The sequence below is a fragment of the Cololabis saira genome, chromosome 21 (genome assembly GCF_033807715.1).
Source record: "Cololabis saira isolate AMF1-May2022 chromosome 21, fColSai1.1, whole genome shotgun sequence".
NCBI lineage: Eukaryota > Metazoa > Chordata > Actinopteri > Beloniformes > Belonidae > Cololabis > Cololabis saira.
Genome location: NC_084607.1, coordinates 3265655 through 3281127, shown reverse-complemented (window position 1 = coordinate 3281127; position 15473 = coordinate 3265655). Strand labels below are relative to the sequence as shown.

The window sequence follows — 15473 nt, the reverse complement described above, 5'->3', positions numbered from 1 at the left end:
ACTGGTTCTTGGTAACTGTACCAAATATTAATGTCCATGGACCACTGGTTCTTGGTAACTGTACCAAATATGAATGTCCATGGACCACTGGTTCTTGGGGAAACTGTACCAAATATTAATGTCCATGGACCACTGGTTCTTGATAACTGTACCAAATATTAATGTCCATGGACCACTGGTTCTTGGTAACTGTACCAAATATTAATGTCCATGGACCACTGGTTCTTGGTAACTGTACCAAATATGAATGTCCATGGACCACTGGTTCTTGGGGAAACTGTACCAAATATTAATGTCCATGGACCACTGGTTCTTGGTAACTGTACCAAATATTAATGTTGATGGACCACTGGTTCTTGGGGTAACTGTACCAAATATTAATGTCCATGGACCACTGGTTCTTGGTAACTGTACCAAATATTAATGTCCATGGACCACTGGTTCTTGGGGTAACTGTACCAAATATTAATGTCCATGGACCACTGGTTCTTGGTAACTGTACCAAATATTAATGTCCATGGACCACTGGTTCTTGGTAACTGTACCAAATATTAATGTCATGGACCACTGGTTCTTGGTAACTGTACCAAATATTAATGTCCATGGACCACTGGTTCTTGGTAACTGTACCAAATATTAATGTCCATGGACCACGGGTTCAACTGCACCCAATCAAAAACGATCTGATTACTGTAAATGACTATTGCCGTTCAGCCAAACGCTGGAAACTCGCAGACCTTTCACCAAGCAAAGGCACGGCGAGTGTGTAATCCCATTCGTGGGTTTCAAGAACTAAAACCTCAAAGTCCGCTTTGTTGATATGTTTCAGTTTCTGGTTTAAGAGTTTAAAAGTAGCCGTGGTACATCTCTCAAACAGTGAAGATACTTGTCTTCCTGGGCATTTTAAAAACAACAACAACAAGAAAACATCAGCTTGATTTAGGGATAATAAAATAAACTGCTAAATCTTTGGTGTGTGAGATTTAATGTGTTGCTGGAACTAACACAACCGGATGTTTTTGCACACGTGTGACAGTAAGGAAAAGAAACAAGCCTTTAGATATTATGATAGCATGTTGTAATGTTGGGGGGGTGGTTGGGTGCAGTTTCCCAGCATTCCCTCCATGCTCTGAGTCGGACCACTACGGTGGCCGAGACCCGCCATTACTGAAAATAAAAGTAACGCTGCAAACAGAAACAAACGCCGCTGCAAATTAAATAAACGCTTAGCAAATAAAATAAACGCTGCAAACAAAAAGAAATGCCGCTGCAAATAAAAGAAACGCTGAAAATATAAAGAAACCCCACTGCAAATAAAATAAAAAAAACACGCAAATAAAAAAGCCACAAGGGAAGTGAATTACCGGGGACTATTTTTGCTGATGCACCGGTGTTTTTTACGTGAGAGGAGAAGAAGAAGACGAAAAAAATTACACGTAGCGATGTTGAACAGTAACCTTTTCACTTATTTTCTCTTCTTCTTATTCCTCGCTCTTCTTATTTCTTCCTTTTCACTTACGTCCTCATCGTCTTCTTCTCCTCTCACATAAAAAACACCGGTGCATCAGCAAAAATAGTCCCCGGTAATTCACTTCTGTTGTGGCTTTTTCATTTGCAGCGTTTCTTTAATTTGCAGCGGCGTTTGTTTCTGTTTGCAGCGTTACTTTTATTTTCAGCAATGGCGGGTCCCGGCCACCGTAGACCACGCCCCCTGGTGTTCAAGGCTGAGAAGTGCAGCTGCTTCCGGTTGGATCTGGCCCACAAACCTAATAGTCAAGGGGCAACTTTAGAAAAGCCTCCGTTAAGACTTTTGCTCACATGTCTGGGTAAAGTTTGACAACCTATTTTTTTTGTTAGAACAAATCTATAGAAGGAATTTTAGGGGTGTTGTCATCTTGAATTTCTTAGCTGGTGACCACTAGAGGCGCTAGAATATTCAAGTTCTCCATTCAGGCATATGGTCAGTTTTGGTCAACCTGTACAATTTATATGCATAATTGTCAAGATTAAAACATTGTATATCTAAGGAAATAGATAAAACAATACTAAAAAAGCCTTTATGAATCATTTTGTAATATTTTAGCCAATATTGGATACAAAATATCACTTTTTTATAGACGTTTTTGACATTTCATAGAAAATGTGTTTCCCTGCAAAAAAAAAAGATGGTTATGTGTGTAAAAACGCCTATAAAAAAGTCATATTTTTTAACCAATATTCGACAAAATATAGCAATACAATTTAAAAAAATGTTTTTCAATTGATGTTTTATCCATTTCCCTAAATATAAAATCTTGAACATTGAAGATTTTGCATATAAACTGTACATTTTGACCATTATTGTGACCATATGCATGAATGGAGTATTTGAATGTTACAGCGCCTCCAAAACAATCCAAGATGACAACAGCCTTATTATTCCTCCTAGGGTTCCTTCTAACAAAAAAATAAGGTTGTCAAACTTTACCCAGAAGCGTGAGCACAGTTATCAATCTTAGGGTTTGCCCCCTGACTATAATATTAACGATGCTGAAAAGCACAACTTCACATTCGTAGGTGCAGACGTGGGCTGCTTCTCTCCCAGCGGCTCTGACCGCCTTCAGTGAACCACAACAACATGAACAGAGTAGAACTAGGAGGACTGGTGCCGACCAACACTGGACCACTTTAAAAACCCGTCTCTCGCCCTACAGATCAGGAACCTCATGGAGCCACAACTCTGTTTTTTTTTTATCTCCTGACTCGGGAAATTCCTTTACGACCCTGAAATCTCTCGTAAAGTCGTCGAGCGTGAGGTCGTTGTTGGAGGCAGCCGATCCTGAGACGCCGCGTGTTTAAAGTGCTGAACTACCGGACCGGTTCTGGACAGGTGGTCTTTTAACGGAGCTGCGTTCCACCTTAAAGTCTTGCACCGGGAACATAGTTCTGAGCAGTTTTGGCCCGTTTTGACCCCCGAGTGCATGTGAAACCACGCTTACACGCTCCTGTGGCCGTAACTGTCCTCCTACTAGAAAAGAAAAGATGGTGTGCGTTTGTGACGGACTCTCCGTCTCTCAGCATGCAGGTGCTGGTTTGGTTCAGTTGTTCCTTCAACCACCACGTCCCAGAACCCTCCTCTTCTTCCCACTCTTCAGTTTTCCCTCTGGATGCGCTGCCTCTTCCGGGCCAGCCGGGCCTCTCGCATCTCCTCCAGGGTTTTCCGGGGGTCCATGACGAAGGCCAGGGCCACGGTGGCCGTGCCGTCGCCGCTCTGCCGTGAGAAGCACAGGAAGGTGGCCCAGAGGAAGGCGCAGCAGCCCATGAAGGCCGTCCGCCTGTGCAGCGGCATCAGGACAAAGTTGAGGAGCTGTGGACAGAAGTGGACACCAAGTTTTCATCTCGGAAACACCTCGGATACTTCACACAGTGTGGTGCAACATTCGTTACGGTCATTGATGTTTTGGGGGGTTGTTTTTGCACAGGGGGGCTAAATCACAACTTGACGCTCTGGTATCCAGAGAACTTGCTAACGTGCCACATTTTGATTTCTCTAACCCAGGGGTCGGCAACCCAAAATGTTGAAAGAGCCGTATTGGACCAAAAACACAAAAAACAAATATGTCTGGAGCCGCCAAACATTAAAAGTCTTGTATCAGCCTTAGAATGAAGAAACACATACTGCATGTTTCTATATTAGTTATAACTGGGTCCTCAGCTGCAAATGTAGCTGCTTATGTCTTTCCACATGACTCTTTTTGTTATGCGAATCTATGGAAGAGTATTAGGGCCAGGCAGGAGAAAAATTTAAATAATATTTTAGAGGAGGAAGATTTTTTTTCATTATGCACTTTGAGAAAAAAGTCGAAATGTTGAGAAAAAAGTCGAAATGTCGACTTTATTCTTGAAATTGTATTTCAACATTAATCTCAATTTCGACTTTTTTCTCGAAGTGCACAATAAAAAAAAAATCTTCCCCTCTCAAGTATTTTTTCTCCTGCCTTTTCTCCTGCTGATACTCTTCCGTACAAATCTTCGTTAACAGAAATGTTGAAATTTAATATATTTATTCTACACATTTTTACAGAATTTGAAAACGTTACTAATGTTTGTGTCATGTTTTTCCTCCTACAGAAAATCATATTAAAACAAAAAATATATTTCTCTCCCCCATCGATTTCCATTTTAAAACATTTTTGAAAAATCTCCAGGAGCCACTAGGGCGGCGCTAAAGAGCCGCATGCGGCTCTGGAGCCGTGGGTTGCCGACCCCTGTTCTAAAAATGTTGGTGGCGATGAAAGTTGAAAAAACCAACAATAAAAAACTGCATTATGTTTTTAAATGGTTTGAAAAACCCTTCCAGATTATTCTGCAACTTCAAATAACCTCTGCTGATTTCCTTCCCTCTATTCCTGTCACACAACTCACAAGCAAATTCCCCAACATGCGTTAAATCTTCTGATGGCACTTTATTGAAACAGTGTGAGCAAATAGAAAGAGAAAAGAGGAATTACCTGCATGAAGGGCCAGTACATGAGTCCGGTCTGACGGGAAGACACAGAGCAAAGAAGAAGTTCTAGTTAGATTTAATCATGAGAAGGAACTATACACAAAATACCTTTTTGTTGTTTTTTTTTTTAAACAAAAAAAAGACTCAAATGTTAACTAAAAAAGGCAAAGTAACATAAATAACTGCTTGTAACCGGCTGTTTCATCTTTGATAGAAAACCTTTCTACAAACAAAACCGCGCAGGTCTCAAGGTGACGACGGGGTGTCGTCCAGAAATCTCTCGTCTTAAATTTAAAATCATCAAATCGGCTGTTTGAGAGTTTTAGAAAAACAAAACTCCAACAGCTTAATGCCAGAATGTAAAGTTAATCTATTAAAAGTCCCAAATTCACGAGCGATTGTGCAGCAGGAGGATGCTGCAGAGTTTCAGCTTAGCAACATACCTGTATGACAGGGTTGAATTAAATAATTAGGTAGTTTATCAGATTGTCAATTATTAATAAAACACAAATAAGTAGTAACAACCCATTAGTTAGAAAGAACAATAGGGGCTTTTTGCTTGCCAAATTGTGATCCAACTGTCCCCCGTTCATGCTATTACACAACAGAAGGCTACATATTGATCTCCGGGTTATAAATGCTGCTTATTTGTCGGACTTTCTGTCTTCAGTATCTCAAGTTGCTCTTTGGGTTGAGATCAGGTGACTGACTCGGCTAACGAAGAATATTTTCCTTTCTTTGCCTACAAAAAAGTCTTGCATTGCTTTTACAGTGGGGGTTATTACCAGTACTCGAGTTGTAAAAAAATAAAATCAGGGGGGGTGGTGGATTTGATCATATGGGGACAGATAATTTGTGCTGATTACAAATAATATAATATATTACAAATAATAGCAGTGACCAAAACAGCTGCAGAAATACTGCAGGAATGACATAGCAGCAGTTAAATGCAGCCTTCTGTAAGCTTTAAATATCCACTGGGCTTACATCAAATACATCAAAACACAACAATAAAAAACACTTTTCTGAACTTATCAATATGACTCTGTCCTTCACAGGATAAGGAAAATGGATCACTGCAAAAACTCACAATCTTAACAAGAATATTTGTCTTATTTCTAGTTAAAATGTCTCATTTTAGTAAAAGAATTTCATTACACTTAAAACAAGACTCATCACTGGAAAAAACAACAATTTTCACCTGTTTCAAGTAGATTTTCACTTGAAATAAGTAGAAAAATCTGCCAGTGGAACAAGATTTTTTTGCTTGTAATAAGAAGATAAATCTTGTCCCACTGGCAGATTTTTCTACTTATTTCAAGTGAAAATGTACTTGAAACAGGTGAAAATTGTCAAATAAGTTATTTTTCTGGTGTTATTTTTCTGGTGATGACTCTAAATGTTGAAATAGCAGTAAAACCACATTCATTGATGAAATGACATAAGGGATGGAAAGGAGGGATGGAAGTTTTACAGGGGGGATGATTTGGACCGTTTTTATTTCAGGGGGGGATGATTTGGACCGTTTATATTTCAGGGGGGGATGATTTGGACCGTTTTTATTTCAGGGGGGATGATTTGGACCGTTTTTATTTCAGGGGGGATGATTTGGACCGTTTTTATTTCGGGGGGGGCCATCCCCCCTCAACTCCAGTACTGGTTATTACCAATCTGCACCCCGAAGCCCCTCAGAACTCCTCCTGCTACTTCTGTCAGTTCACGTCATCGGTAAATGACCTGATGAAAACTGCAGACCTCACTAGTCTAAAAGTAAAGAAGGAACTGAGTCTTTGGTAACTGGAAGTTCATCTTTTTGGGTGAGAAGTTGCTTATTTTTGTCAGTGAAAAGTAATTTCAGTTATCGGATGTGAAGTTTTTTTGTTGTTTTTTTTTAGGCCAACTTGGTTCCCTTGAGAAAATCTATTGCAGGAATACTGACTGTAGCCTAACCACCAAAGATGAACACAAATTTAACAGTTTTAATTCTAATACTCCCAAGGGGCTTGCAGAAATGTTGGGGAGTGAGATAATCAGATGAAATGCTGCTATCAGTTATGACTGAGTCCCTCTGTATGTGCAAAAGCAGCAGAAAAAAATGAAATTTCAAATGGACAATAATTAGTTTTACCCATACAGGTTAATCTAAATCATTCCTGTTGATGAAAAAGCGATTATAAATTGACAGCCTTCAATGTTGTTGTGGATTTCAACATTGGAATATGGAACATTGGAACATATGGAATGTTGTAATTCTTGCAATTGACCCGGTCTTTGTACGTTTTGACCGTATAGAAACGTAATTCTCGTCAGTTGTGTGAAATAAGACCTGGAAACAGGCATTGTGGCATAGAATCGTCAAATTGGTTTAATTCACCGTACGAATTGTTACAGATTACTTTTGCAATACTGTATTTGACCCAGTCTTTTTACGTTTTGACTGTATAGAAACGTAATTCTTGCCATTTTGCCATTTTACCTGTTGTACTCTACTGCCCTTGCTTTTTAACAACTTTTTAACAACTTTTTATTATTTTACCGCTTTTCCTATCATTTTATTTCATTGTATTTGTTATTTACTGTTTAATTGTTTATTGCCGCTTTGAATGTTGATGTAAAGCACTTTGAATGACCTTGTGTTGAATCGTGCTCTACAAATAAACTTCCCTTGCCTTGCCTATTTTATCTTCACTAGTGCAAGATGGGATTTCTTTTTTTTTTTTAATCAATTTTCATTTAATGTAATCTGTTCAGAATGTAGTTGCCGGAAATTCTGTGGATGTGTGGAAAGAACTTTAATAAATGATCAGTGAGCCTTTTTTTTTTTAAAGAAAGAACTGAGTTTGGATAACTGGATAAGAAAAAAGAACGGATATAGTTGAGTTTGGTAAAAGTAAGCAAACTAAGGCTTAATCAGACCCATGACGGTGTGACTTACACTTGGCAGGATTTCAGCTCCCACACAACCTGGACCCATTGACATTTTTATCCGCTGGCAGTCGTGCCTGAATTAAGGCTGATTTATGGTCCCGCGTTACATCGACGCAGAGCCTACGGCGCAGGCTCTGCGTCGACGCGTAAATTACGCCGTACGCTCTGCGTCGGTGTAACGCGGAACCATAAATCAGGCTTTCCCCTGCGCGCCTCCCTCCGCCCCCGCGGTCCCACTGCGCAAAAGCGGCGCAGGAAGTATCTGGGTTAATCCGGCTGTGAGCTGGCAGCCTGCGACCGTGTGTGAGGGGAAGGAAGGTGACTTTCCCTCACCCGTGTGAGGCCTCTTACCCGCCAGGTGTTGAAGAACTTCTCCTTCCAGTCCTCGAAGATGTCCTCCTTCCCCTCCAGGAAACTCACCCCTAATGCGGCACAAGGAGCAGATGTGCGTAATTACGCGCGGGCTGAAGCCAAAACACTTGGTGTTTGACAGCCGTGTGACCTTGGCAGTCTAGCCCATATATATATATATATATATATATATATATATATATATATATATATATATATATATATATATATGTATGTATGTATGTCTGTGGTCTGCCCCATGTTCCTGCTGAGTTATTGCACTGATACAAATGTTGTGCTTGATCTACTTAAAAAAAAAAGTCAACTTTTTGCATGAGATTATTATGTAGATCAAGAAAGACTAGTCTTTGTATAAACTACTTAATTTTTTGTACAAGACTGTCTCAGAAAATTAGAATACTGTGATTTTCTGTAATGCAATTACAAAAACAAAAATGTCATACATTCTGGATTCATTACAAATCAACTGAAATATTGCAAGCCTTTTATTATTTTAATATTGCTGATCATGGCTTACAGTTTAAGAAAACTCAAATATTCTATCTCAAAAAATTAGAATATTCTGGGAATCTTAATCTTAAACTGTTTCAGTTGATTTGTAATGAATCCAGAATGTATGACATTCTTTTCTATTTGCATTACAGGAAATAAATAACTTTATTATACAATGACAATTTTTTTTGGGGGGGGGGTTCAAGTTTTACACAATCTTTATTATGATTATTATTGTTTAATATAGAGCAAAGGTAGAGGTCAGAGAAAACACACACATCCCAATATCCATGTAAGGCATGAGTGCCAGACAAAGGCGTCACATAACCCCCCTGTAATTCGCACTATGTATATATATAGATGTATATATATATATATATATACATATGTCTCATGGTCTGCCCCATGTTCCTGCTGAGTATTGCACTGATACAAATGTTCTGTCTGATCTACTTAAATAAATAAGTCAACTTTTTGCATGAGATTATTATGTAGATCAAGAAAGACTAGTCTTTGTATAAACTACTTAATTTTTTGTAAATAATACATTTTGAAAGTACAATGAACTTAATTGTGTTAAGTTTACTTTATTTATGAAGTTGACTTTACTTGCAAAAATGAAGTTGAATGAATTTTGTACATACTAAAAATTAAGTAGTTTATACAAAGACTAGTCTTTCTTGATCTACATAAAAATCTCATGTGAAAAAGTCGCCTTAATTTTTTTTAAAGTAGATCAAGCAAGATATTTTTTACTGTGGTTTCTACTCAAACAAATAAAACATGTTTCATCTAAACGTTGGTCAATGTGCCCAATAGATTAAAACTGTTAAAGGAAAAGTAAATATGTCGTTTGTGTGTAAATGAAAAGATTGCCTGGGATTACATAAATACTGCTTGTTATGGAAGAAATACACAATGTCTTGTTTTTTGAACAAATCCAGATTAAGTTCAAAACTCGATGTATGTAAAGCTACAAACTTCATTTTTAAATGTTAATATCACAGATTTAAATGTGTTATATTTACATGCGCTTAGATTTATTTTATTCAGTGTGCTCTTGTGATTTCATTAGCAAAAAATATATATAAAAAAAAAACATTTTTCTACAGGGATTTTCCTCTCGAGCGTGATTTACTGGCATGACTTGAGTTAAGGCTGATTTATGGTTCCGCGTTACACCGACGCAGAGCCTACGGCGTAGGTTATGCGTCGACGCGCAACGTACTGCGCGTCGACGCGTACCATAACGCCGTCGATTTAACGCAGAACTAAATCATAAATCAAGCTTTACGCTGCGCTTTCACGCCGGTGTAAACGGAGCAAGCACTCCCAGATTCTTTGAATAAAATCTAATATTTCCTCATGAGACCCTCTTACCTGTGTAGAAGACGCTGGTGCCCAGCGGAGACGCGAAGCTCTGGTCCAGTAAAAGTTTGCGGAAAACCATCCCGGCGGATTTCCCTGGGAACCGTCTCTCCAGGGCGCGCAGCCAGAAGTAATTGAAGTTTCCATGGAAACTGATGGCCACGATGGCCACGTTGCGAGTGTGTTTCCAGTCCATGCTCTCCCTCTGGGCCATGAGCTGGTGGACCAGGTCGCCGCCGGCGAACAGGCAGCCGTACAGGGTGACATTGGCCAGCCAGGGGAAGCGCTTGGCCGCTTCTTTCAGGACAGTTCTCCTCATTTTCTGGCACAGAAGACGAGACGGATGGAAACCCTGTTTGGTTCTAACGAAACAACCTAAACCCTGGCCCTGTAGGACACTATTCTGCCCTAAAACTGTCTCAGTTCAGCGCGTAAAACGACGGCACAGCGGTGAAAGTCAAGCGGCGCGGCCCTGGCGCACAGGACGCAATCCATCTGCGTAATCAGGGATTAGAGTAGAGGTTCACACCGGAAGCAGCAATTTTATTATTTCATTTCATTACCAGACCTCAGAAAAGTGACGAGGAGAAACTAAAAGCCGAGCAGGGAGGGAATAAAGTCCTGCTGAGAATGTGATCCACGCGTGCGCGCTGCGCGTAAAAACCCGCTTGGCCTCATTTCCGCTTCTTTCAGGACAGTTCTCCTCATGTTCTGGCACCGATGACGCGACTGGTGGAAACCCTGTTTGGTCCTCTAACAACACAACCTAACCCTGGCCCTGTAGGACACTATTCTGCCCTAAAACTGCCTCAGTTCAGCGCGTAAAACGACGGCACAGCGGTGAAAGTCAAGCGGCGCAGCCCTGGCGCGCACAGGACGCAATCCATCTGCGTAATCAGGGATTAGAGCCGAGGTTCACACCGGAAGCAGGACTTTTATTATTTCATTTCATTACCAGAGCTCAGAAAAGTGTCGAGGAGAAACTAAAAACCAAGCAGGGAGGGAATAAAGTCCTGCTGAGAATGTGATCCACGCGTGCGCGCTGCGCGTAAAAACCCGCTTGGCCTCGTTTGGTTTCCCTTTAAACCGGATTTGTCTCTTAACGCATCGCGTCCTCGTAGGAAGGTGATCCCGACAAGCTTTTTACGCAATAATGTCCCCAAACATTCTCCGAAGAGTGACTAGAGGAACGTGGAGTAACTCCCCATCATCGTGTCAAGTGTGACGCGTCTCCTGCAGGTCAGGCTGTAATCTGGAGGATTATTGGAGCTGCAGATCAGCGGCGCAAACTCACACTCACTGACTCCTCATTCACACAGTTACCTGTTAGGACTGATTATATACGGGGTATTTAATATGTTATAAAAGCTGTGATTCTCTTCTTTATTCTATTGAACCATCAGCTTTCCATGCTGGTTCTACTGGACCTTTTAGATAAAAGATTAGTTTCCATACTGGTTTTACTGGACCTCAGTCAGATAAGGGATTACTGGTTCTGCTGGACCTTAGATAATGGATTAGTGTCCTTACTGGTTCCTCAAATAAGTGATTAGGCCTACTGGTTCTACTGGACCAGGTTTCGGCAACCCGCGGCTCCTTAGCGCCGCCCTATTGGAGCTTTTTCAAAAACATTTTACTTTTTGTCTTCTTTTTTTTCTTTTTTCCCTTTTTTTGTCTTTTTATTTCTTTTCTTTTTTTTTCTTTTCCCTTTTCTTCTATTTTTCCTTTTTTCTTCCTTTTTCCTTTCCTTTTTAATCTTGACATTTTTCTCGAAATTTCGACTTTTTTCTCGACATTTCGACTTCTTTCTCAAGATTGTACTTCAACATTAATCTTGACATTTCAACTTTTTTCTCAACATTTTGACTTTTTTCTCGAAGTGCATAATGAAAAAAAAATATTCCCCCAGTTCTAACTAATACTGTATAGAAACATGCAGCATGTGTTGTCTTCATTCTAAGGCTGATACAAGACTTTTCATTTTTTGTGGCTCAAGACATATTAGTTTTTTGTGTTTTTGGTCCAATATGGATCTTTCAAAATTTTGAGTTGCCGACCCCTGCACTGGACCTAAAATAAGGGATTAGTGTCCATACTGGTTCTACTGGACCTTAGATAAGGGATTACTGGTTCTGCTGGACCTTAGACAATGGATTAGTGTCCTTACTGGTTCCTCAAATAAGTGATTACTGGTTCTACTGGACCAGGTTTCGGAAACCCGCGGCTCCTTAGCGCCGCCCTGTTGGAGCTTTTTCAAAAATGTTTTACTTTTTGTCTTCTTTTTTTTTTCTTTTTAGTTCTTTTCTTTTTTTTCTTATTTTCCTTTTTTTCTTTTTTCTTCTATTTTTCCTTTTTTCTCTTTTTTTCTTCCTTTTTCCTTTCCTTTTTAATCTTGACATTTCGACTTTTTTCTCGAAATTTGTACTTTTTTCTCGACATTTCGACTTCTTTGTCAAGATTGTACTTCAACATTAATCTTGACATTTCAACTTTTTTCTAGAAATTTTGACTTTTTTTCTCAACATTTTGACTTTTTTCTCGAAGTGCCTAATGAAAGAAAAACCTTCCCCCAGTTATATTTAATATAGAAACATGCAGCATGTGTTCCTTCATTCTAAGGCTGATACAAGACTTTTCATTTTTTGCGGCTCCAGACACATTTGTTTTTGTGTTTTTGGTCCAATATGGATCTAAAACATTTTGAGTTGCCGACCCCTGCACTGGACCTAAAATAAGGGATTAGTGTCCATACTGGTTCTACTGGACCTTAGATAAGGGATTAGTGTCAAAACTGCCGGAGGATCTGAGAGGAGCTGGAAATATGAACATTTTTAAACGTAGACTAAAAACTCATCTCTTTGGTCTGGCTTTTATGTAGCATCAAATTTTATAGTTTTATTCTGTTTAACATTTTTTAAAGGTATTTGTTTTATTTATCTATTTCTTGTGATGTTTTTATTATATTTTATTGTTGTGGACTGATTATTTTTTAGCCTTAATCCTTGAACTTTAATAATTTTTTCATTTTAATTAACTATATTGTATGTCAGTGTGCATTGGTCTCCCAGTTTTTATTTTTTTGGTCTCCCAGTTTTGATTTTTTTGGTCTCCCAGTTTTTATTTTTTTGGTCTCCCAGTTTTTATTTTTTTGTTTATTACACTTATTTTTCAGTCAAAATGTCAAAGCACTTTGTATTTCATGTACCTGGATGAAAGGTGCTATATAAATAAAATTTGATTGATTGATTGATACTGGTTCTACTGGACCTCAGATAAATGTGTCACTTCAATCCTCGTGACGTGTGAACCGTACGGAGTTAGGAAACGTGAAAACCTGAATCATGACATGAAACATCACTGACCACAAACGCCACAATATCATCATCATCATTAATATTGTTTTATTTTCCATTTGGTTTTTGTTGTTAAATCTGTCTTCAGCTTGGTTGAGATCATGCTTAATTCTGCAGATATTTATTGTTTAGTGAAAGAAAATCTGAACCAACCGAAATCTGTTTCAGGGAATTTAAGAGAAATGGGAACTGGACTAAGTATAAAAGAATAAATAAATAATGACAGTTGGCTTATCTCAAATAAGTGATTGTTTGAATGAAAATACTGACAGGCTTTTTTCATGATTAAAATAATATATTTTTCTTCAAAAAAAGAAAAAACAAAAATAAAAGAAGACGTGGGGAGATCCACCATCCTCTTCAGAAGTCTTTGTAATGCAGCAACCTGGAAACAAGAACACACAAATTTAAATAAACAGGCTGCTGAAAACAACACCAGTCCGGACTTTCAGGTCGGTTGTGTCGCGTCTCTTCGTATCAGTCATCATTTTTGCATTCGCGCTACAAAGCTGAGCTACGTTGGGAATGAAGCGCCGGATCAGCTGACCTGTAGAGGGGGGCGTGGCCTTTGTTGTTAGCCAATGAGAAGAAGCCGCTGTGCGGCGAGAAGTCCATGCAGCTGGCTCGGTAGACGATCTTCCTGTTGGCCACGGGGAAGTTGGAGAAGACGGAGAGGCTGCGCAGGTGAACCTGGGGAGAGGGGTCAAAGGTCAACCACGGTCCTCATCACCATAGATATATATACGTATCTCCCCATGGAGCGCTTAGCCGTACGTCAACGCCATATTGGATGTTCAAGACTGCGCTGTAAACTAATACAAGTAAATGGACTTATTTTCATAAAGCATCTTTCTACAAAGAAATGTACGTCTTACGTCTCATTTATTCATTCACACATGCACTTTTTTCCACTTTTTCTCTCTTTTTTCCTCTTTTTTTCCTCCCTTTTCCATTTTTTTCCCTATTTTTTCCTCTTTCTCCTCTTTATTTTTATCTTTTTTCCTTTTTGTTCCTCTTTTTTCCTCATTTTTCCTTATTTTCATAAAGTGCCTTTCTACAAAGAAATGTACGTTTTACGTCTCATTTATTCATTCACACACGCACTAATATACTTGGGAAACAGTTAGGCAACAAATATAATACTAAATAATATATAATAATATAAAACTCATCAACAAAACAAATTTAAAAATGTTCAAATAACAAAATAACACATTTGAACCATTTTTCAGACAATAAAATAACGTGTGAGGGGGGATATATATTGTTTTTCGGCACTACCTTGTTCTCTATAGCTGATATAACATGAATTACTCCTATGTGGGATAAATAAAGTTCTTATTTTTGCCATCTGAGAAAATTAAATATATTATATTTGGTGCCTAACTGTTTCCAAGTATATTAGTGCGTGTGTGAATGAATAAATGAGACGTAAAACGTACATTTCTTTGTAGAAAGACGCTTTATGAAAATAAGTCCATTTACTTGTATTAGTTTACAGCGCAGTCTTGAACATCCAATATGGCGGCGACGTTGACGTATCACAGCAGCAGCTCGATGGGAGGATACGTATAGTAGGGATGGGCGGTATGGACTAAAAAATGTATCACAATAATTTTTGGCATTTATCCCGATAACGATAAAAAAAAACAATTCAACTCCACCTTTTTAACTATAAATCTATCACCACATTCAGTCTTTGGAGCCAAAACACTGCTCTAAAAGATACTAAATACTAAACTACACATTTCTTTCTTTCTTTCAGGCTTCCTTCCTTCCTTCCTTCCTTCCTTCCTTCCTTCCTTCCTTCCTTCCTTCCTTCCTTCCTTCCTTCCTTCCTTCCTTCCTTCCTTCCTTCCTTCCTTCCTTCCTTCCTTCCTTCCTTCCTTCCTTCCTTCCTTCCTTCCTTCCTTCCTTCCTTCCTTCCTTCCTTCCTTCCTTCCTTCCTTCCTTCCTTCCTTCCTTCCTTCCTTCCTTCCTTCCTTCCTTCCTTCCTTCCTTCCTTCCTTCCTTCCTTCCTTCCTTCCTTCCTTCCTTCCTTCCTTCCTTCCTTCCTTCCTTCCTTCCTTCCTTCCTTCCTTCCTTCCTTCCTTCCTTCCTTCCTTCCTTCCTTCCTTCCTTCCTTCCTTCCTTCCTTCCTTCCTTCCTTCCTTCCTTCCTTCCTTCCTTCCTTCCTTCCTTCCTTCCTTCCTTCCTTCCTTCCTTCCTTCCTTCCTTCCTTCCTTCCTTCCTTCCTTCCTTCCTTCCTTCCTTCCTTCCTTCCTTCCTTCCTTCCTTCCTTCCTTCCTTCCTTCCTTCCTTCCTTCCTTCCTTCCTTCCTGTACGTTGTGTGTGGATTTAACTCAGAACCATAAATCATCTTTACACAAAAACATCATCAACGGGAATTTATCATTTTTACCGTGAGATACAAATTCTTACCGTGGGGAATTTTTTTGATGGTTTATCGTGAACGGTAAAATATCACCCATTCC

At 39.3% G+C, this 15473-nt stretch overlaps 1 protein-coding gene across 1 annotated transcript; it reads right to left on the bottom strand.

Annotated features, from left to right (window-relative positions):
- Nucleotides 1-656: 656 nt before the first annotated feature.
- Nucleotides 657-10862, bottom strand: mpv17l (MPV17 mitochondrial membrane protein like). The gene is made up of 4 exons (XM_061711416.1): nucleotides 9659-10862; nucleotides 7766-7836; nucleotides 4491-4520; nucleotides 657-3346 (listed from the first exon to the last, which is right to left on the bottom strand). The coding sequence occupies exons 1-4, from the start codon at nucleotides 9963-9965 to the stop codon at nucleotides 3131-3133; spliced, it is 624 nt and encodes a 207-aa protein (XP_061567400.1). The 5' UTR covers nucleotides 9966-10862; the 3' UTR covers nucleotides 657-3130.
- Nucleotides 10863-15473: the final 4611 nt, after the last annotated feature.